This window comes from Lates calcarifer, linkage group LG12 (assembly GCF_001640805.2).
Source record: "Lates calcarifer isolate ASB-BC8 linkage group LG12, TLL_Latcal_v3, whole genome shotgun sequence".
Classification (NCBI taxonomy): Eukaryota; Metazoa; Chordata; class Actinopteri; family Centropomidae; genus Lates; species Lates calcarifer.
Genome location: NC_066844.1, coordinates 4,120,543 through 4,144,583, shown reverse-complemented (window position 1 = coordinate 4,144,583; position 24,041 = coordinate 4,120,543). Strand labels below are relative to the sequence as shown.

Below are 24,041 nucleotides of genomic sequence, written 5' to 3'. Positions count from 1 at the left end.
GTTCAATGTCTAACGCCACTTCTTCCCTAAAAGCTGCATGGTAACATAACCTGACTCTCTCTGATCGTTTCTCACAGCGAAAGTTGTTCTGAACACAGTTTTGTTCCTTCTGCTTTTTCTTTTTATCAATGAAGCTGTTTTTTTTTTTGTTGTTGTTGTTGTTTTTTTGTTTCTCAGCTCAGTGACTCATTGTTCGCAACGATGATTCAACCATCGCAGGAACCACCCAGAAGGTGACATCACCTCCCATCACAGCATCAACCAGCTGAAAACTAAGGCAGAAAACCCAGCTGAACTCCTTCACTAGTTCCAGTCACAACAACCTACACATGAAAATCAGACTGATGATCTGATGTCCAGCAGAACCTCAAACTGACACAGACTACTGGTGTCAAGATCAGCCAATAGCAGACTTCAGCTGCAGAGGTCTGATATGAAATATTAATAGATACAAAGTAGTAAAATGATTAATCTTATCTTAGAGTCACTTCTTTAACTGTACAGCAGAGAAAAGGTTGCACAAAGAGGTTCTTATTCATTTCATTGTGAGAACTAAAATGAACAACAAACAATAACAGTTTTATTTGATGCAGTGTTGAAGTACTCAGGACTACAAATCAGATTTTCAGGACTTGGACTTGAGCATTGATTGCATTTGGATGCAGAAGTTTGAGACGAGTACTCAGACTTTTTTTGTGAGTTTTTTGCAACAGACCATAATAATTTAACATGAGATACTGACAGCTGTATTAATACAGTAACAATATTCAATTGCATGCCACTGATGCAACTGCATGCAAGGGCAATTTACATGTAGATCATCAGTAACAGTTAGTGCTAACTCGGACTCTGGATTTAGTGACTCGACTACAACACTGATTTGACGTGATTTGCACTAAAAAATACACCCTCTCCACACTACTGTCTACGTATACTACTTTTGCAGTTAAAATGAAAAAAGAACATACTTAAGAGATGATATGGGCCCAGATACATCGTAATCAAACTGAAACTTTGCGAAGTGCCAGTAAACTTCACAAATAGACATCAAATCGTTTTTTAGAAGGATTTAATAATTATTTCTGTTTCCCTGTGAGTTCAAGTTGTTTCACTGTCATCCACCATAATTTTTTGCAGCTGTGAGCAGCTCCTCCACTTCCTTTGGGTATTGCATTGTGTGAGAATAGTGTACATCGATAGCGGACAAAAAAAAAGTATTTTTAGTCTGACTACTGACTGTTGTGATTAAATTTTGCTTCTTGAGCACACTGCATGTTAAAATCCCAAGTAGATGTGATACATTCTGTGGGTTTGGGACACTGATCATGACTCCATGGCAACATTATGTTTATATCACCCAAAGCAGGTGTGAACTCAATATATATCCTTTAGGAAATGGAAACACCAAATGAATATCAGTAATTTTTTGACAGAATGAGGAAAATTCAACACATGCACAGATATGAAATACATGTTTCATTTGCAGGGGATGACAAATCTAAACTGAGATTTTAGTGGTCTGTGAGTGTACACCTCCTCCAACTAAAGCCATGAAAATGACTTTGCATTTGCAATAAGAGTCTGAGCAGGTGGACACTCACAAAACCAAATTCACTCTTACATAAACACCTGTATCTCAACATATTTTGCTTATTTTTGAAGTGAAAAGAAGTAAATACAGCCTTCTAATGCTGATGCACTGTTACTTTTTACCACAGCATGTGCAAAAGGTCAGTACTTAGTAACCCTCCTGTATTTAAGATTGTGTTGCAGGCAGTTGCATGGATAAAAGGAAAGAATGAATTCCACTAAATATCAACTAACTCTGGATGCAAATGTCAAGAAACTGAAACTGAGAAGAGGCCGGTCTCTACAACAGGACAATGATCTAAACCAGACCTCAAAATGCAACACGAACCACTTCAACAAACACAAGTTGAAACTTGGAGTCTCACAGTCCCCTGTCATGTGTAAGACGATCTAAAAATATCTCACAAGTTGAAGTGATCTGCGAAAATTCAAGAACAGAAAGACTCTGCAAAAAGCTTCTACAAAACAAAACATTTTCAGGCTGTGATATCTGCTTAAAGACTGACTTCTTAAGTTCATGAAATAAAAAGTGCATTAACACTGAAGAAAGGCTTGTTTTCTTTTCACTTCAAAAATCAACAAATTATGTTATTTTCTCAGGGGTGCCCAAACTTGCAAAACTGTACATGTAATAAGCATGAAAAAACCTTCTCCCACCTTAATTGAAGTGGGGTTTTGGGTGGAGCCAGGAAACAACCAAACGGGGCCCAAATGCCCGAGGAAAATTGCAAAACATCTGCGTTTGCGTTACCACTGAACTTGCTCCGGCAGGAAAACAGAGCCGAGCAGTAAGAGGACAACTTAGGACTGTTAACTCTGGTTAAACACAGTGCAGGATGGTGGACGGTGTTTGTTCAGTGGTCACTGCTTTTTGTTCCACATTGTTGGATAATTTGAGACGACTTTATAGGACACAACTGTTAGACACACAACAGTGTTCTGTGATGGGTTCAGTCTCTGAGTCGGTTCTTACAGATTCTAACAAGACGTCATCAACAAACCTGAAACTTACAAACACTTCAGTCTGACCAAAGCTTTGTAGTCTGTTCTCCCTGTGTGTGTGTGTGTGTGTGGGTGTGTGTGTCAGTGTGTGTGTCAGTGTGTGTGTGTGTGTGTGTGTGGGTGTGTGTGTCAGTGTGTGTGTCAGTGTGTGTCAGTGTGTGTGTGTGTGTGTGTCCAGGGTGGGAAGATTTGTTCTATTGGAAAAAGCACCGCAACTCCCAGGAATGAATGAGTCACACACTTAAACACAAACACACATATTTAAACGTGTGTAATGTACACACACACACACACACACACACACACACACACACATTTAATCCAGATCTGAGGTGTGCTTGCTGCAGGCCCTCGCTTTCCATTCTCTTTGTCTTTCTTTCTCTTTTCTCCTGTTGAATCTCTTACCCCCCATCTGTTTTTAATCTCTCTCTTTATCAGTAAACATTCAGTTTTCAGATGTAAGCAGGAGGTCTGTGTTCAGAAAGCCACTGAGAAGCTCTCGTTTCACAAACTCTCATTCTCTTTATGTGCTGCTGATAGTTTTGATTGTGTCTCCAAAGCCTGATGTGTCTTCTTCCTCTGTGCCATAAAGCTCCATTGTCATACAAAACTATTAAAAACACACCAATGAGTCAGACTGGCTCAGCTCACACCTGGCATGAACACGTGTCTCAGGTGTCTCAGGTGTCTCCATGTGTCTTCAGTGACCACTTGTGATCAGACCTCTCTTCTCTGCTCATATTCAACACATACATCATTTCTGTTTGCAAAGACAAAATGTGTTGTTTTTAACTTGCAGGAGGCAGCAATGTATTCTGTGCCTATTTGCCAAAAATCAAACAAGGAATCAAAACAATACAGACTGGGTCTATTCCTTGCTGTGTTCCAGGCAAGACAGATGGCTCAACATGTTGCACTCATCATACCATCATATATCATTTATCTACACTGGACATCATTTGAGTCAGTGGTCCCTGGGACATATACACACTGCTGAAAGAATGTGGCCATGTGATTGAATCTCATTCACACCTGTACTTAGAGCTGTCCACCTGCGAATCAGATCACTCAAGACGCATGTTAGTGCCAGGTGTGAACAGGGCCACTGTTGTGACATGTTCCTTCATCACCACGAACACACACTGTAGTTAAAACACATACACCATCCTGCTGCTATAAATTCTCACGGGCATCAAACGTGAATTAAAGCGCAGGGAGGTCAGTGAGTCTTGAGGTGAGATAATACACTCCTAAGATTTGTTGATATTAAGAAAAATCAGTAGAATAACATCAGCGTTATCATTAACATGGTCAAAAAATGGAAGATGTGTGTGGAAAATGTGTGACTCCAGAACAGAGAGAGTAAGTGGACCTTGGGTGGAGACTGTTTTGTGAACTGCTCATTCAGTTGTTAATAATGAACTTTCAAACTTAATAATTTGCGATTATGAGAAATCTGATTCAGATTCACTGTAAAACATGAACCAAATAAATCTAATTAACTGCTGGACAGATGTGACTGTGACTCTGAGAGAGGCCTCGTGTAAACACCGTCTTATCTTCTAGGCAGGTGGGATGATATCATTTCCCACTGAGGAAAAAGCTGATATGAAGTGAGGACATGGTTCAGGAAACAGCAGAGGAAACCCTGCTCTGTTTGTCAGAGGACGAGCTGAAACTAAACGAGTTTCTGACTCATTTCAGGTCAGATCAACAAACCTCAACTCATACCAGAACCTGCTCCACCAAACTGAACTGTTTCCATTTTTTGTCTCTCATTTCATCATCTAAAATAAATGAAACATTTATCACTGGTCGGGTAATCGATTAGTCCTTTTTGAATCATTTCAGTTTTTAATTGAGCTCAAAAAGTCAAATATTTATTTCTATTTATATAATATATTTGTGCTATATCATACATCTATCTTCAGCGTCTCTGTTGCTTTTCTTTCTAATATGTGAAAGTAAACTGAATATCTTTTGTTGGACAGAAGAAACCACTTTTAATTACAAAAGGCTTTTCCCCACTATTTCTGTGCATTTTATAGACTAAACAAATAATCAGTTGTTTATAATGTCACTTCATTTGTGTTCTGCTCAGTGAAATGACTGTTTTTGTCAATGGAGTCTGGTAGCGAAACATAGTGATGTTTTGAGTTAAACTGCAGCAGCTGTTCACAGTGGCTGGGCACCATGTTTGTACTCAATACTGCACTGATTCCTTTTAATCTTTTACACCCAAAACCCACCAGGTTCAAAAACATTGGAGTAATCCTTTAGGTTGAGTTGATGAGAGAGATTCGACCTTTCCTGTCACATTGTTATGTGTTATTTTATGTTCTTATATATGAGTGCAAAAGTATAAAACACAACTGTTTTCAACAAGTTTCTTGTTTAAAAAAACTGTAATACTCTGAACTGTAGCCGACATTTGACCACATCCAAACTGCTAATCACACACACGCATGTACAGCCACCTGGTGGAACCAGCAGAGCAGCATACTGCCGACAGAAACGTGATGATTAGTGACGGAACAAAGCAGCAAAACAAACATCACCTGGACAACATCTTCATTGTCCCTCGACAGCAGCAGAACCACATTCCTCCGACAATCAGCACTGACTCCATCACACCATGTCAGCTTTTATTATATAACATGGGAATTTATTTTCTTTACTGATACACACGACTTTAAATGTGAAAGTGTCTCTGGTAGAACTTCACAACCTCTTTTAGCTTTCTAGTTTAGTTTTTTCTACATTTGTTTGACAGATATAGTTACAAATCAATTTTCAGAAAAAAATCTAAAAAAAACAAGATTATGAAATATGATGCAATGTTATCAATAAAACCAGATTGTGACCTCTTACAAAAATGGAAAATGGAAAACGCGCTCCACCTGCAGCTACAGCTGTAAAATGCTGGTTACACGTTGACAACAGTAGAAAGTAAAAGTGTATTTACTAAAGTGCTTTGCTTCAGTACAATTTGGAGGTATATGTACTTGAGTATTTCCATTTTATGCCACTTAATACTTCCACTCCACTACATTTATTTGACAGCTTTAGTTACTTTTAAGATGAAGATTTTAAAGCTTTTAAAATACAGCATACAAAGATTAAACCAGCTGTTTCCAACCTTTTGCTTTTGGACGTCTTGCAAAAAGCAGGGTGTGTAGTCTGGGTCACATTTCAGACGTCTATAGCCTCTAAACTGGAATAATGCCACCACTGTGCATGCCGGTGTTTCAGAATCAGAGGTGAGACACAACATCGCTGGCGTCTGTCCCGCTGTGCCGACTCTCCCTTTTACACAGACGTCAGTTTGGCTCTGTGACTATCTCTGCTACCGGCTTAAAGGTGGAACAACACCAACAGGACGAGGCAGAATAAAGGCGCAACATTCCCGCCTTGAAAAGGCTGTAAAAGAGGCTGAAGAGTTGATAACGGCTCCCTCTAAACCTCTCACATGGTTTAATTGCAATAAATGTTCACATGACCTTGTATCTCATTAAAAATCAAAGATTAAAGGACAACTGAACACTGATTAGTGAATCAGATCTTTGTTTAATCATCTGACGACCCCTCACATTTATCTGTTTTCCTCTGTAAATAATGAAACTGTATATAAAGTCATTCAAACTGGCGCCACCTCCAGCAGCTCCAACAGTAACACACTGCTCTCACACACTGATGCTTCAGTATTAATAATCGAATGAGGTCATAAACAGAAGTCTGTCTCAGACTGGATAACAAGACAGGCACAGGCACATGAGCTCAGGCCTCCACCAAGGCCAATGTCAAACAACATACACCAGACTTCAGTACTGGGTTCTTCCCTGTCTCATGCCTCATCCCTCCACTAAGTGTGGTGCAGATGAGTTTGGTACTTTTTGTGTAATCATGCTGCCAAATAAACAAACAGACACGGGTAAATACAAAACCTTCTTGGCTGAGGTCTTTATGTATCAGTAAGAGGAACCAAACCAGTGCTTTTACTTTCATACTTTCACTACTTTGTACAGCTAATACTTATGTACTTTTACTTGGGTAGGATTTTTCATGCAGCTCTTCTACTTATAATGGAGTATCTGTACATTGCTGAACTTGTATTTTAACTTAAGTAAAGGATCTGAGTACTTCTTCCCTCCCTGCACATTAACTCTTTAATTTTACCTGATAATACTTTGCATGCTTTTGTAGTATCTGAGTATTTCTTCCATTGCTGCCAGATACAGTAGTGTGAGTAGACGTCCAGCTAAACAACAAATAAACATCATTCCACACTGAGCTGCTATACTGACAGACTGTTTACAGAGGACTGTGTGTGTGTGTGTGTGTGTGTGTGTGTGTGTGTGTGTGTGTGTTTGCAGACTATAAGTCACTCTCAGGCAAACTTGTGACTCACTGAGCTGCAATAAAACCCCTTTTCTTTCTCTCTTCCTCTTCTCTCTCTCTCTAGCAGACTGTATGTTTCAGGGTCTCTCGGTCAGATCATGCATAGAGAGCAGAGTTGAACTCCTGCACAGAGTTTTATAATGTTTACAGACAGACAGACAGACAGACAGACTGGCGGTGGAGGAGTTAACTCCCTGACTGTCTCCTCACATTCCTCCTCTCTCACTCTCACAAGAACAAACGCCCATCTACTGCATTTATGTCTTTTTCTTTACCAAAAACCCTTCAGGAAATCCGTGTTTTCCAGTCTCAGGCAGCAGCTTCTCACCTTGAACCCCGCTGACATCCATCACCTGCCTGCATCGGACTGCAGCTCCTCCCAACGACCCCGACACAGACCCACAACCAGCGGGTTTCCAAAAAAACAAAACAAAACAAAACAAAACACAACACACACACACACACACACACACTGAAACTCTGGACCGAGCGGTGTCCTGCTGCAGGTCTCAGGTCCGGAGAGGACAAAACAAACTCCTCCTCTTAATCAGCGAAGTAAAAATCACACTTCAGTCCGAAGATTCAGCTCAACGACCAACTGTGAGTCGCTGTGATTCACCTCTCATCAAACGGTCAAGTCCCAGCAAGAATGACATGTGTCTTTTCCGGTAGTACCTTCAAAATAAGACCCATGGTTAACAAGGCTGATGGTTAATATTTTTTTGCTGGAAAGTGAACCAAACTACCACAAACAGACATGAAATGTTGCACAATACACCACAAAGATATGGAAAATGACTATAAAAAGATGTTAAATGATTACACAGAGAGACAAAACCACCACACAATGATACAAAGCCAGCACAAAATAATACACAACCACCACAAAGATGCAAAACCCACCACCATCTTGCTCCTATGTTAGAGGAGAGGGGGTCTTTAACATGTCTGTACCTGAAGAGTTGATAGTTGCTCGACAGAAAATTTATCAAACTAAAAAAGAGATAGTTGTAGTCATTCATCAAGCAAAGTATCTATATTTAAATTAGTATGCAAATCAGGAGCTATTAAAGAAAAAAAAAAACACCACCAAGAACAACATCCTAAATCTGATCAGATTCCATGCAAGTTTTCAACACGACGGATTTAGAGGTCAGTGCTAGACACATTTCTTTCTGCTTTTATTTTGAAGGCAGGCTCGTTCTGGGCTGGCTGTGTGAGTTTTAGAGGCTTCTGTTGTTTTAAATGTTGATGCTTCACAGCTCAAACACTAAAGAGCTGTCAGATGGCTTTAATGTCATTGAGGACTGTGTGTGTGTGTGTGTGTGTGTGGTGTGTGTTTTATTGTAAGAAACCAAAACTTGTTTGTCAGCTTTAAGCAGATGAGAGATAGTAACCTGTCATGAAGCAATATAAATACTTGGATATTGTGCTGGAATAGTTCTTTGTGAAATCATTTTGTACTCAAGTACTTAAACCACTACAGCTTTGTAACTTTGCTGCAAATTCAAAAATATGCATTGTAGTTTGGTTTAGGTAACTGCTCTAAAACTGTGCTTATTAATATAATCATAAATTAAAAGTCAGACATTGAACAAAGAGATGAAAAGATTAATGTTTTATTAGACTGGACTTATTTATTTCCTACATTAAGGTACTATAAAACAGTACATTACTAAAAAAAATGTAGAAAAAATAGGACAATAACAGTCTAACTATACAAAAATTGAAACAGAACAGACATTTCCAAGAAAAAAAGAAAAATACAAATAATATTTACAGTAGGAAATGCCAAATCTTCCCTTCCAATAAACTCAGACCTGCAGATGAAACAGAAGTCATCATTCTGCTTTCAGCAGCAACCAACATTTGTGTCAGAAAATAAAAAGACTGTAAAGATGTAAAGACGCCCATTTCCACCAGGAGAAATAAATCTGAAAAGTTAGGAATTATTAAAATGAGAATTCACAAAAATAATGACCAAGATGTAATTATGAGATAGTAAGTAATTGTTTGGACTTTTTAAATCAAAATTATTACTCACTCTGAATATTGATTTAAGAAGAAAATATTACATTTTTTTCATGTATTTATTTCTTGTCCTGGCAGGACTGGGCTTCCACTGTTACGTTTTTAAAAAGTGGTTTAGTTTTACAATGCCCTCATCTTTGTTGCCACCTGCAATAATGTTAGAAAAATGATTACAAAGCATTAAGAAATATATAACTATAAATGCAACTTTAATATTCAGTACTTTCAAATATGTAACCACAATCTTAACAATGTAACAGTATTCAATATATTATGGTGTAGAAGTGGCATCACCAGCCAAATGAGTTTGAGTTGTATATTTTGAATTTGTGAATTAAAATGCAGAAAAAATAAAATTCATAAAACTAAATTTCGATTCAACACATAATTCACACAACTCTTCCACCATGTTACATCACATTAGCAGGTTTTAGTACATTTTGTCTGTTCTTTAAGAGTTTATCAAAATTCTTTGACAGTTTAATGGTTTGCGATTAGGTAGTGGTCATTGTATTATTTGCTGCTCCACAAAGATATTTAGACGACATACCTATGTTTTAAAATAAGGTATGCTGTTAAAACATGTGACAGAGAAAAAACTTTGCGATCAGAAAATATGAATATTGATAGTATGTTCTATTACCAGCTCTTTTAGGGGAATTCCACTGTCTAATGAAAAATGCTCCTCCAAAAGTAAAAAGGCACATTAAATGAAAAAAATGGCACTCATTAAAGGAGAGAATTCACTGATGAATATCTGGTTTTCCCCAAAGCATTTAGTGTTTACTTGCTTTTGGTCCAAAATGTTGAGAATATTATCAACATTCTAAATGTGTTGATACATTCAGCAGCTTTCAATAAAAAACTCTGAGGACATCAGAACTTCAGAAGCTGCTCTGATCCCGTTGGATACCATTGCCGTGAAATATCTGAACCTATTTGTAACGTGTTTTCCTGTGTTTCTGCATCAAAAAGTGCCTGAGCAAACAGTGTTTTAGCATCATGTTTTGGTACCAAACATCAACTCATACATGAGTCGGCTGTCTATCAATGAATCACGACGCAGTGCTGAGGCAGTCTTTGGTTTGAACAGGTTTGCTCTGCCAGCATCTGGAGACACAGTCCTTTAAAAGTCCAGGCAGGGCGACCAGTGGGGGTGAACAAAGAACCTTAGGGACTGGTGTTCTAACACACAGTGGTTACCATAGTTATCATAGTTAACAGTGTTCTAGAACTCAGTGGTTACCATAGTTATCATAGTTAACAGTGTTCTAGAACTCAGTGGTTACCATAGTTACTTAAGACTATTGTTCTAGAATCTAGTGGTTATCATAGATGCCAGGGATGAATGTTCTACAACCCAGTGATTACCACAGTTGTCATGGGTAATATTCTAGAACTCTGTGGTTACCATAGATACCTGTGCAGAATGTTACCATAATTACCAGGGACTGCTGTTCTAGAACTCTGTGGCTACTGTAATTATCAGGAACCAGTGTTGTAGAATGCAGTGCTTACCATAGTGGCTGGGGACTAGTGTTCTAGAAGCAATGGTTACCAGAGCTACCAGGTGCCTGTGCTCTAGAAATGCAGTGGTTACCAAGGAGTAGTGTTCTAAGATTCACTGGTTACCATAGATACTAGGGATGCAGCAGTTAAAGGTACTACAGAGTGGTGTTCTAGAAACCAGTGGGCACCACAGTTATCGTACGTATCACTGTTCTAGAATGTAATGGTTACCATTAGTTACCACAGACCAGCATTCTGGAATTCAGTAATTTCCATAGGTGACCCACTCTAATGCCTTTTAATGGTTCCAGTTTTGTGTCCGTGATGATCAGATGACTGCATTTCTGAGAAAGGATTCAGGTCCGAGACCAATACATTTTTGGCCCTGTGTGACATCACAGGGTTGGTCCTCTTTTGATTAACTACAATGATGCCACAGGAGCGAGTCCATCACTGTGCTCCAGGTGATGATGGTGGTGCAGCTCAGCTTTACAAACTGTGGCAGTGCTGCAGCGCAGCGATGTGACAACAGGTGGTTCCTCATCACCTGAAAGACAAACAGCCAGGTATGAACAACCTGTTCATTTTCAATTAGGAAGTCATTTGTTTTGCCTTTATTCATCAGTCACATGAGGAAATGAGACTTTGCCTCATAACATTATACCAACACACAATAATAGCAATACAATTATATTTTAAGTATAAAACAACATCAGGTGACCTTCTAAAAAGTTGTTGTATAAGCTGAACAGCCAGCCTTACCCAGCCCTGAGGAAGATGATTCGCTCTCGGCCAGGGAGGAGGAGTCAGCCTGGTCATGTGACAGTCCTTCCATTAGGGGAATGGAAAGCTCTGAGGAAGGAACAGATGAATCATAGATGCCCGAATCACGAGGAGGCGGGACCTCTGGAGGGGAGGGACGTCCTTCTTCTGCCTGAGTGGGGACAGGGCACACCCCGTCCTGGAGGATGGAGGGAGCAGAGGAGGAGGAGGAGGCAGAGGAGGAGGAAGATTCTTCAGGTAAGAGTCCAGATATTCCAGTAATGGACCTGAAGGAGAGGAAAAACAACATCTGTCAGACTGACGAGTGATCCCATATTTCCTGCTTCCAATATACAAACAGACATGTGAGTATTAAGCTTTAATGCTCAAAGGAAAACAGTAACTCTTTACCTTGAGGTGGGTCCCAGCATGGACAGAGAGCAGTGCGGCAGGCCTGGACTGGGACAGAGACCAGGACTAGGACAGGGACCAGGACTGGGACAGGGACCAGGACTGGGACTGTGGCTGGGGCCGAGGTTGAGGCTGGCACTGGAGCCGGGGGCAAGCAGGAGCATGTTCCTCCTTGGGACTCCGCTCCCACTCTCCAGCGACGGCGTCCTCACCACCACCTCATTCAGCACCAAGCCGGAGTCACACCTCTGCTCGGGCTGAGACGAGGAGGAGGAGGAGGAGGAGGAGGAGCAGGGAAGCTTTGGAGGAGGGCTCGGAGCCGGGACGGAGGGGAGAGGGGAATGCTTGGACGAGAAGCCAGAGGAGGACGAGGAACCTCCTGCAGGAGCCAGCTGCTTCTCGAACCAGTCGGGGTTCTGGCTGATGTGCTGGTGCATGTTGCAGATGGAAACGTAGAGCGAGCGTCCAGACTTGCTTCTGAAGTAGTTCCTCCTGGAGACGTTGAGAGGCTGCTGCTCGCGGTCAGCCAAACTGGACTGACTGGAGTGAAGCCGACTGAAGAGCTGAGGCAGCTGGTCCATCAGCTTGAACCTAAATGTAGGGGAAAAAAAAGACTGAAGAGGCTGCAGAGTTTCCAGACCCTCCGCGGTTATATCTGAGGGTGTTTCTGATAATTTGTCCACAGTGCTGTATTTACCTGGGAGCCAGACTCAACATGGTGGGGATGTCGTTTTCTGTTGAATAGTCGAAGTAAACCGTCATGTAGCGGTTCAGCTCCTGAGCCCTGCCGCCCTCGCTCTGCTTCGCCAACCGCAGCTTTTCAGCGATCATGGCCACGCTCACTATAAACAGGTCACTGCCAGATCCACCAATGGGAGAGCTGCTACTGCTGTTACTACGGCGACTGACTGGTGTCTTCCCTCTGCGACTCTTCTTCTCCACATAGTAGCTGCAAACAGAGAACTGAGCCGGTTAGAACAGAATAGAAACAATAAAATAGAATTAAGTACATTTAAAAAAAAAAAAAAGGTGTGTGGCAAGAGGGACAGAGGTTGTCTTAGGTTTATAAGGTTTGGAATAGCCTCTTTAAATATACTGGATTGTCAACATGTTTTCTACTGGGGTTTCATTAAAGCGGCTGTAATCAATATTTTTATAATCACAATATGACTTGATAAAGTAAAAACAATGTGACAAAGCTTGTAGTGATGAACCTACAGAGAACTATGGGCTGAATATTTTCATTTGCTAGTGGAGAATTACCCCTGCAGCTTAAATTGCATTCCTTTGATTTCATACTATTTTGCATATCTGTGCATTTTGGTTGGAGCAGTAAGAATGGTATTTTGCCCTCTCGCCTTAATTTCTTTTCACAGACAGAATAACCAATGTAATTCGACTTCCTGCTCTAACTCAACATTAACTTCTGACAGAAACTCTGTGATCCCACTGAACTCTACTCAACTAAAAAGACATGTTGGTCTCCATGACAAAGCTAAACCTCCAGAGCAGTAAATTCACTCGACTAGTAGACGTGAATAATAATTTTATATTCTATATTACTATAACATTCAAATGATGCTTAGTCTACAGAATGTAAAAGATACAGACCAACAGGTAGATGTGAGTTTTGTATGATTTGACAAGCAACATTTGCTGAAACTGAAAGAATTCACTTGCAACTTTACTTATTTAGTTCACTGTCACTGCTCTCGTAGCGTCACTGAAAGGCAGCTTTGAAAACATCATCAGAAGTTTTGACAGAAACACAGAGGACAGTAGAGTAGCAGTACCGTAAGCCTTTGGAACAGACGGTGATGATGAAGTTGGCTTCGTCCAGCTGTCTGCTGAGCCATGACATCTGACCCTCTTTGCACATCTCCAGGTGTTCCCACAGGTCCAACACAACCTGAACAGATGTGGACAGGGACTTTACAACAATACTTCAAAAAACTTCAAAACTTCAAAAACGACAAACTTGGATTTAAAGGTCCTTATCTGTTGGTTCATGTATCATCGTCTCACCTCACAGTTGCAGAAGTCCTGCAGGAAGTAGGCGAAGCTCTGGATGACGCTGGTGTGTTTGGGACAGTCTCTGTTGGAGTAACAGATGAAGACTTTGGGACGAGGCCACGGCCGTTCTGCGTTCAACGCTGCGCTGTGATTGGATGACTCACTGCTCTCCTCGTCCAGCTGACTGTAGATGTTTTCTAAGGAGAACAGAGGACAAATGGATCAGACAGGTTATTCTAACAGCTGTCAAATCTCAAATAATGGAGCATCACTGAACGCACAAACAATGGAAGCTCAGTCAGAAGTATATTAAATTAGGCGCGTGACAAAGAATTATTTTAACCATCACTTAATCTGATGGTTATGTTCTTGATTCATTGTTTGGTTTATCTTTGTCTAAAGTGACAGCTTAGAATTTCTTGTTTTAGTCAAAGTCTAAAACCTAAAAATATTCAATTTACTATCATGTATGACAAAGAAAAGCAACAAATCTTCACATTTGCGAGTCTGGAGCCAGTAAACATTTACCTATTGCCTACATTCAACTATCAAAACTGATGCTGATGAATTCTCTGTTGGCTGACTAATCGACTGAAGTCGAGTGCTCTCACCTTGCTGTTTCTTACGACACATGACAGTGAAGAGAGTGGCGAAGGCGGACATGATGACCAGAGGCACCGTGATGGCCATGGCACGAATAGGCCCCGCCCAGGGGGAGTGCACTGGAGGGTGAAACACACACACACAAACACGAGACAACAGAATATATGATTATTCAAAGTCATTTAAAGCAGAAGTATGTAACTATTGCAAGTTTGTGACAGTACAAAAGAGTAATAAAGTTAGTGAGCTGGTACAACAGTGTGTTTTGTTGCTTATTAATTCAGGTGTTTGTTCAATTAAATCAAATAACTAGCGTGAAGGTGTAGCTTGTACTGCCAGCCACATTTTAAAGGAAAAATATGAGATGATGTAAACCTTGTTAAAATGAATCTCTGAACAGCTGAACAACTTCTTTGACAGCCACCATGATAAATGTGTTTTTTCCAGCATGCTGCTTTTAAGAGACTGATACGCTTACAGAGGTAAAACAGATGACTGACTGAAATCTGGACTGTTGGTTGGACAAAACAAGACATTTGAAGGCATCACCATGGGCTCTGAGAAACAGTGATGGGCATTTTTCTCTGTTTAGACATTTAAAAAACAATTAATTGATTAATTAGGGAAAACAAATCATGTGTCTCACCCTGACTGACGTGGTACTGAGTCTGCCTCCTGGTCGTGTTGCTGTCGTCTCTCAACTGACACAGAAAAGAAGAAAAATCAAATAGATCAAACAGGAGAAATGGAGAGACAGATATAAAACCGAGATGTTTCTCTTTAAATCATCGAGCATTTTACAGCCTATAAGAGGAGCTGACCAGCACTGTGATGATGAGTCTAGGAATCAAACTGTGTTGTGTAAATAAAGATTAGTCCTGTGCTGCGTTCGTGTACCTCAACAGTGTAGGTCCCTGGAGTGACGTCCTGGAGGATACATGTTGTTCTGGGCTGGTTCATGTCCTGCAAACAGAAAAAAAAATAATAGGTATCACCATATTTTCAGTGTAATTAAGAAATGACTTTCCACAATGTACAAATTACAAGAGCTGTGAAATTGCAGCAACGAACAGTCGATTTTTATGTCATAATACTAAATCTTAAATAGATTTTTCATGTACAAGCATTAATTTAGTTTTACCGGTTTGCAGCGCTGCAGTTTGAAAGGTCCATCCTGTCGCAGTTTGTAGTACAGGTAGTAGAAGTGGAAGCCGAAGGAGGCTGGAGCCTGGTCGAAGGCCACATGGAGGTTTGACCCCAGCTGGGACACGTTCAGGGTCTTTGGCTTCCAGACTGCACAGACAGACAGAAACAAAGCTTAACGTCCACTCTCATGGACATGCAATTATACAATGTATTTGATCATATTTTAGTTAGAAGCCATTCTTTTCTCTGGTTCTCTCTTTTAAACACTAATACTGTTTTTAGTAAACAGTCATGTGTTTCTATCTGGATTAATCTACTTCCTTCAAAGACGTGGCAACGACGACAAACATAATCCCCCTCTTTCCTGTTAGGGCTTTTAATTTGACACATCTGCACCAGCCCTTTTTGTTCTTGCAGGTGTGGAAATATAGAGCGTACAGCTTTATACTTGAAGTTACATCACGCTTCTTCACCGAATGGATTAAAACCTTATGTAAACCGCTCCATCCACAGAGAGAAACTGTGTCAACTCTTTTAAGCTTAATAAAATTAGTTTGTGGAGATGTATAACTTACATTTAACTACTCTAAGAACAAGACAATCAAACCCTGGACTAACTCTGTCTACATGTGGCTCTGCTTATGACGACAACACTGAGGAACTTACATGGTTTGCAAACCAAGTTGTCAGATCCCAGGAGGACTTCACACGCTGTAACACACACACATACACACAGACATGGTTAGACAGTTGTTCCCCTTCTGTTACCGTTCTCATTGTTTAGGGACAGTCCTGACATTTTACCCAATATATACGTCTTTTCTGTCTCCTCCTGATAGATAACTGTTTCTCCTGTGTGTTCAATACAGAGATCAGTCCAGAGATAGCTTTGTTTAGTCTAGCCTCCCAGCAACTCCTTAACTGTCTACATGTTCTATCTTGTGAGTTAGTCACTGACCCAGGCGAGAGTTAGCCGGGTTTTGTTGATGGCAGATTAAAGATAGATCTCAAACTTGGTGCTATGAGGACTGTGAAGACTTCTCCGATCACTGCAGTTCAGTCGACACTACTTTTGTAAAGCTAGCCTAACAGATTTCTCATGCTATCAGTATCTGTGCTAAGCTGAGTCCACAGTTTTTTGACATAATCTGTGCCTTTGTGGTTTTGCCATTAATTGCTATCACTCACTGTGCAATATTATTTCACTTAGTGTTACTATTTCAAACGGTGCAATATCAGTATTCAAATCCAATTTAGTAATGTGTACATAGTCCTGTTTATATTGTTCATACTGTTTATAATTTCTTATATTTTGTTACATATTATCTTGTTTTATATCTTGTCTTCTTTATATCTTACCTTTAACTATTTTTGCTGCTGCAACAATGAAAATTTCCTCACTGTGGGACTAATAAAGGATGATCTTATCTAATGTTGTGCTTATCTTATTTTAATCTTTGTGTATTTAAACTCTTTTTAACAATTTAATATAAATTGTCTGCAAACTCACCTCAAATGTTCGCCATGGGCAGGAGGTGAATAAGTATTTGAATTGAACTGAACACACGAGGGATGCTTTCATCTGACTATGGTACAACAGTGAAAAAAAGTGTTCCGTTTAATTAATGATAACTTATAGATGCCTGACTATTTCACAAGAAAAAGGCAAATATTGGAGAAAAAAAGTTGCATAGCTAAGTTTTGTTTTTTTCCCAACCTGTTTATCATGTAGTGGCCTCTTAGACTGACACCTTTTTAGAGTCCGGGCCCAGAAATCAAGAGCCACTGCTTTTAGCACAGTAGTGGAATAATGAAAGGCAACATTATGAGCAACCTTTCAGGCGACATAATGAAAAGTTTTCCTCATCATTCTGATCAGTCGCATTTGTCTAAGGAGGAGCTGTAAGTGAAGCCTGACAGTGCTGGAGCCAGCTGCACCAGGTTTTGTAAGTAACAGTGTAAATAATGTACAGCGATCGTCCTGAATGATCCTGTTTTCATCTTCTGTTTCAAAAAACTAAAGTGGCAGAAAAGTTTAGGGAAAGTTTTGAAAGTTTTAAGATGTTTGTCAGGTTTTCTTTTGAGCCACAGGAGCCGCAAGACGGACTGGTCTGCTGGAGACGTTTAAAAAGGGTATTAATCACTTAATAAATCAATTATTCAGTTAACTCAGTTAATTTGACTCACAGTTGGTCCTGAGGAAGGAGGGAGGGAAGAAACTCTCGTTCATCAGAGTTGGGAAGGGAACAACACGAACCATGTAGTCAGTGTCAAAGGTCAAACTGCTGAACAGCTGACTGCTCAGCTTCTGTGTGAAGAAAATAAGAAGAAATCATTAGTAAATAAAACAAAGAGTCTGAACACACGATTAACATGAAGAGGTAAAGGTTCGATCAAGCATCTTTGGTCTTTCTGAGGAATATTTAAGATCAGGGAAGGAAAGTCTGTCATACAACATTTTGCTGAACAGGAAGAAGCTAATCTTTTGTATCAACATTACATTTGCTTTATTTACTGATCAAATGTGTTGATCAATACATGTTGTGTTTACAGCTGTGGTCCCGTGGAGGCAGGATGACGGTAAAAAAAAGATAAAAGAGCGGACACCAAAAGCTCGTATAGTCAGACTTAATAAATGCAAAAGGACAATGAAAGGCAAAGAACTAAAACAAGAAAAAAAGGAAGGATGGTTTAAGTTAACACAAAACAATAAACTTGGGTTTAGATGTTGTTTTTCTTAGAGGAGACTTCAACAGATTCAGCCTGTCTGACAACATCTGCTAATTAATCCAAGGTTTTGGGGCCACAGATGTTTAGAAGATAGGCTCAAATTTTTCCTCAAGTCGATCTCAGTTTAACCCTCACATGTTTGTTCAAAGAATCGTGTGTTTTGTCTTTGTTCAGTTTTTTTTCTGGTGTTTTACCCCGACAGTGAACCTACATCCCTCTACCACAGTTCAGTAAAGAAACTGTCTGAAGACAAGCTGCTTTTCTTTTTCTATTGTTCCATATGTTGCAAGTTTGTGGATCAACTAAAGCTACTTGACATCTATTTTAAACATTATGTGAAGGGCTCTGAAATATTTATATTTAAAGCTCAATCAAGAACTAATCTGAATCTGAAATGAAGTTTTAAAAGAAATACACTGCAAGGGCAATTTCTCTTGGAAGAAAGCAGTAAGCAGTATTGAATGGGAAAAAAAATCTGCCTGGGTGGAATGATATAAAACTCTACATATGCTCCTCTTGTCATATGTATATTTCTGTTTCTAAACGTACCGATGACTTTATATAAAAATGGATGACAAGTCTCCATGATCGAGATGGTTCTGCTTTTCTGGAGCTGTCAATGTCAATCTGAGAATTACAGAAGGGATTCATTTTATTTCTCGTTTTTGCTTGTACGTAAACAGAGACAGTTTGGACTGTGAACTTTGGTCCCAGTGTCTTGTACTGGAGTTGAGTCACATCCAGTGTGTAGAGGAGGGGATTGATTCCAGCCATGCATAACTCTTATGTGAGTATTGATGTTAGACTTGAAAGACGGCCTTTTTAGTTTAATGTGACAGGTTCATCTGTGATTTTTGGTCCTACCGTGTTCCTGTAGGAGAAGTTGAGTTGTCGCGGGTCTTTGAGGATGAGATGTTGACACTGTTTCCCCTCTGGATTCTTGTCCTCCAGATAAACTCTGAAGCCTTTAATGTGTTCGATCCCTGAAGAGACACAACGTGATGTTCAGCCTCACCGTCCTCCAACTATCATCTATGAGCATCCTTCTCTCCTCATTTCCTTTCCTCTTTTCTCTCCCTTGTTTACTTTCCTCTCCATCTGTCCTTCTCCTTGTTCCCTTTCCTCTCCTCTCCTCACCTTGTTTCCCTCTTTTCTCTCCTCCCTACCTATTTGTTTCCTTTCTTTTCCTCCACTCATTTCCTTTCCTCCCCTACACCACAGCCTCTCTTCTTCTCTCCCCCTCTTCCTTGCCCCCCCCCCCCCCCCCTCTCTGCTCTTTAAGAACACGTCTGTCTTATAATTACACCTTTACATCCATAGCACATGTTTTTCCTATTAGGGTGGGGGAGAGAAGAGGGAGACAGAGAGAGAGAGAGAGAGTGTGTGTGAGAGAGAGAGAGAGAGAGAGAGAGAGAAAGAGACCAAGCAGCAGCAGAACAGGTTTTTCTGTCTTGAGGCAGATTCCTGAACACCTCTCTCTCTCTCTCTCTCTCTCTCTCTCTCTCTCTCTCTCTCTAGGACAGACAAGGATGTTTTGCATATTAACAACAGCTGCAGTGTGACGGCAGGTTTGTGCTCAGCTTTTAATCTTCTCCTTCCCTTCAGTACAGTTTCTGGTATCGACATGTTTCAACCCTGACTTAAAGTATTTGTTATCTGAAATATCCAAAAAGCCTCCACACTCAAAACAATTATTTCCTTTTATCTAGTTTTAATATTTGTGGACAGAAGGGAAGTTTTGGCTATGCCAGACATAGTGACATACATTCTCCTCCTCCTCAACGGGCCTTGCTACCAGTGTTGTGGAGCTGTTAGCTTAGCTCACAGGTGCTTCTTTGGATTTGAAGTAGAGTTCTTCACAGCTGACAGACACTTATCACCCAAGCAATCTGCATTTCACTGCAATGTTCTTTTCCTTTTCACCCACAAATAATAAATAAAATAATAAGAATATATTTCCACGACATAAAGGCCGTCCTCTCTGCCATCTCGCTACCTGAGCATCACCTGCGTACTCACACACTGTAAGATGGAATACCTTCTACTAGTGCACTACCAGTAGGAAAGAAACAGACTGTGCAAATGTGTTTTAGTTTTGTTGTAACAGTAATGCTTATTTGAAAACATAAACTAATGATTTAAGTGCAAAACTAGCATGTTACCTTACTCATTTCAACAACACTTTTTAGCATGTAACTCATAGCACCACAGTTATTACGAGTGGTTGTCGGAGTTATTGTAGCCTGAAGCTCCTCACCTGCAACTGCTGCCACATGATTGGCTGCTTGCATAGGTGTACAGGTGTTCCTAATAAAGTACTTGGTGAGCGTATTTGGTATCTTTGGGTTTGAACTAAGTTATAATGACTGACCCACCACCAGGTCACTGCCTGTTGAGGAGGAATGGGGACATGTCAGGTTCAAGTTATTTTTTTGTTCCCCTGTCCACCAAGCATTGAAAACGTTTTAGCCAGCCATTTTGGAAAACTTTTGTACATTTGTTTTTTAAACTTTGAGATATGAAACTGAGCGTGAGCAGAGGAAGTCTGACAGATAGATGTTCACATGTGACATGGAACATTTCTGGAAGATTTCTGTCTCTTCTCTGTGAGAAAACAACAAGCGGTATTGTCACTGAGAGAGAGAGAGAGAGAGAGAGAGAGAGAGAGAGAGAGAGAGAGAGAGAGAGGTTCACCTTACACTGAGCACATGCACCGACACACATTCCTTCACGGTCAAATCGTGGTATTGTTGTGTGAGATGTGATCCCTGTCTCTCTGAGGCTGATCAAAGACAGACAGACAGACAGACAGACAGACACACACACACACCACACACACACAGAGAGAGAGAGAGAGAGAGAGAGAGAGAGTGAGAGAGAGGGGGGGAGAGAGAGAGAGAGAGAGAGAGAGAGAGAGAGAGGGAGGGGGAGAGAGAGAGAGAGAGAGAGAGAGAGCTGGCTAATCTTACGGATTTGAGCACTTTGAGGGTTTTATTTTTCCGTTCCGCCTCCCTTACTTTCCCTGTCCCCTCATTCTCTACATCAGTCTCTCTGAAGAGTCTTGTTAACATGCAGACACACACACACACGCACACACACACAGAGTCACACAGGTAAACAGACAGATGAACAGACAGGCGGACAGTTACCTAAAGGACTTGCAGACCAGTGGACGACCACAGCGGCCTGATCCTCACTGGCCAGATGACTGAAGGAGACATTAGTGACCTCGTGGATCACATGTTTCCCCAGTGGGTAGTTTAATGAACAGTCTGCAGGGGCGAGAGACAGACACACACATAATATTATGAATTATTATTATATATAGTATTTCAACACATACTGCATTACTTAAAAACAATTCAACAAAAGATACAGAAACATTTCTATACACTCTGTTTGTATCATCAGTGAGACAAGCGTTTTTTCTATTAGGTTTAGGTCTGTCTGTCAGTTGGTCCACCACCTTGGTCCACACTGAAATATCTCAACAGCTATTAACGGGTAAAGAAAATAACTGTTAATGGAGCCCTAAAACAAATAAGACTTAAATATCTGTTTTTGGTGATTTTATTTTTGCTGAACTGTGGATCAGTTAAAAAGACTTAGAAGTTATTAAAAGCCAGCGTTCATCTCGGATATCCAGCCAGGAAACTTGAAAATATCAAGACAGCAACAGCACTTCCTGCTCCAGAAGCTGGGGATCATGGGTAGTATACACTATTCTGACCCATGGTTCTGACGTGTTTCAGCTAAGTGAGTGGGTTGATAGTCTTTGTTTTCTGTACATGAAAACCAGTTAATGGCTCAGACTAGGAGCCCAACAGAATAAATTACCACTCACGCTGCAGAGGGCGCTGTTTTAAAGACAGCTAATGCTAAGCTAACACACTTGACTTGATTTCCCTGCAGTCAGAGCTACATCAGCACAGCCCTGTCATTCATAATATTTAAAAACTCCTCCTGTTCCCAGTGTTTCTCTTGTGTTATCTTGTGAAAGGTGAGGGTGGAAGTGCAGACTAGTAGGAGCAGGAGGAGAAGGAGAAGGAGGAGGAGGAGGAGGAGGAGGAGGAGCAGCCAGCCATGAACCGAGAGGGGACGGGGGAGAAAAGATGGACTTAGGATGCAGAAAGAAAAGGGGCGTGAGCTCAGACACGACTCACTGCTCATCTTTCCCCCATGCCAGCCACCTATTGATGGAGAGGACTGAGGTGAGGAAGAGGAGGAGGAAGATGGGACAGAGGAGAGGAGCTTAAAAAGGATGGAGGTGACTGAGAGGAGGTTGAGGAGAGCATGGGATATGACACGAGTCACTGCTCCTCTTCCTCTTGCCTCATCATCCTGCTAAAAACAGGGTCATGTTCAGGGCTCAACGAGAAGGTCACAGCTGGTCGATCCTCCTCCTCCTCCTCCTCCATCATAAAGCTCCTCTATAGGACGTAAGGAGGAGGGGAAGGTCGCAGGTTGTTACTCCTCTTCCTTCATCCTTCCTCTTTGTTTTCAGAGACAAAAGAGAAGGAAGAGGAGGATGAAAGACAGATTGAGGGTCAAAGGAGAAGTTCACTGCTGGATGAAGAGGAGAAACTTCTTACTCCTCTTCCTCCTAGTTTTAGAAGCATAGAGAAGGAGAAGGAGGTTGTAGGAGGAAGAGCTCCTCCTCTTCATTATCCTTCAAAATGTAATTCTGTTTCCTGGATAAATTAACTATACTAAAGCTCAATGTCATGGCCATCATATTTACTAATATCAAGTTTGTCTCTGGGAAATCTGTTGTTGTCAGTACAGTAAACTTTTTATACTTATATACAGTTCTAAATACTACAATACCCATGAACCTCAGCTATCAGTTCCAGTTCATGGCACAATTCAGGCTGCAGAAAATTCAGAAAAAAATCAGATCCAGAATGTAAAATTGAACTGAATTAAGCTGCTAAATTATGCCACAAGTCTTTAGTTTGCTCTTATTTGAAGTAGAGCTTAATTTTAAAATTAATTAATCAATTTCCTAAAAGAGTTGGGTAGTTTTAGCAAAATGTTATTCAAACAGAAGTAAATACTGCATTTATAGGGGACCACTTTCACAGGCAGGTGAATAGTGAGCTGAAGTGACTGTTGCAGAAATACGAAAATCTCAATCAAAATCTCCCTGAAAGTTGTAACAATGCTAACAACTAAAAATCCAGACTTGTAACAGAGCCTCTATCAACGGTGTGTCATGTGACTGCTTTCATATGTTTAGATTTGTGAATATTCAGTATTTATGATTTTAGCTGCCTTAGAAGCCTTAGATGTTTACAGGCTAAAGCTGGATTTATACTTCCGTGTTCAGTGGCTACAACATATCTATGCAGCTACATGCATAGTCTCCATGGTTACGCTGTGGCTACAGTGTAGCAACGAGGATCTGCAAAGACGTGATTGCTGCTTGTGTTCTACTGATGAATCTGCAGACTTCTCTTAGTTACAGACATCGAACACAGCGATGTCACTGCAAACCTTCTGCTCACTGCGATCACCGCTCTGTTTGAAGGAATGATTATAAACACAGTGTGAAGCTGAAGTCTCTTATTGAGACATCTCCTCTGTACACATTTGGCTAAGTGTACCAGGTGTATTTAGTTGTATTGTTGGATTTGGTGGCAATAAGCAAAATATTGAAAGTCTCCAGAGTAATGTGCTAAGATTTGCTGATCTCATCACTTTCCCTTTGAGATCGACCTGAGGTCAAAGGTCACCCTGCTTTATATTCCCATTACATCACCGCAAACAGAGTCAGAAGAAGAAAACTCAGAGTCTCCTCCATCCTCCATCCTCCATCCTCCATCCTCCAACAGCTGGAGGTTCAC

The 24,041-nt window shown here is 40.6% G+C and overlaps 2 protein-coding genes across 2 annotated transcripts in view; both read right to left on the bottom strand.

The window, feature by feature from the left end:
* arhgef3 (Rho guanine nucleotide exchange factor (GEF) 3) overlaps window positions 1–7,608 on the bottom strand; it is a 30,110-nt gene extending 22,502 nt beyond the window's left edge. The window contains 1 exon segment of the mRNA XM_018663343.2: window positions 7,319–7,608. Coding sequence (XP_018518859.1) covers window positions 7,319–7,340 — 22 coding nt within the window. The 5' untranslated portion in view covers window positions 7,341–7,608.
* Window positions 7,609–8,591: 983 nt separating this feature from the next.
* il17rd (interleukin 17 receptor D) overlaps window positions 8,592–24,041 on the bottom strand; it is a 29,526-nt gene continuing 14,076 nt past the window's right edge. Inside the window, exons 3-16 of the mRNA XM_018663346.2 lie at window positions 21,345–21,467; window positions 19,060–19,178; window positions 17,653–17,773; window positions 16,132–16,176; window positions 15,461–15,612; window positions 15,217–15,282; window positions 14,966–15,020; window positions 14,328–14,438; window positions 13,729–13,913; window positions 13,497–13,612; window positions 12,401–12,652; window positions 11,704–12,294; window positions 11,293–11,579; window positions 8,592–11,077 (exon numbers count right to left, since the gene is read on the bottom strand). Coding sequence (XP_018518862.1) covers window positions 10,953–11,077; window positions 11,293–11,579; window positions 11,704–12,294; window positions 12,401–12,652; window positions 13,497–13,612; window positions 13,729–13,913; window positions 14,328–14,438; window positions 14,966–15,020; window positions 15,217–15,282; window positions 15,461–15,612; window positions 16,132–16,176; window positions 17,653–17,773; window positions 19,060–19,178; window positions 21,345–21,467 — 2,348 coding nt within the window. The 3' untranslated portion in view covers window positions 8,592–10,952. The remainder of the gene's footprint in view (window positions 11,078–11,292; window positions 11,580–11,703; window positions 12,295–12,400; window positions 12,653–13,496; window positions 13,613–13,728; window positions 13,914–14,327; window positions 14,439–14,965; window positions 15,021–15,216; window positions 15,283–15,460; window positions 15,613–16,131; window positions 16,177–17,652; window positions 17,774–19,059; window positions 19,179–21,344; window positions 21,468–24,041) is intronic.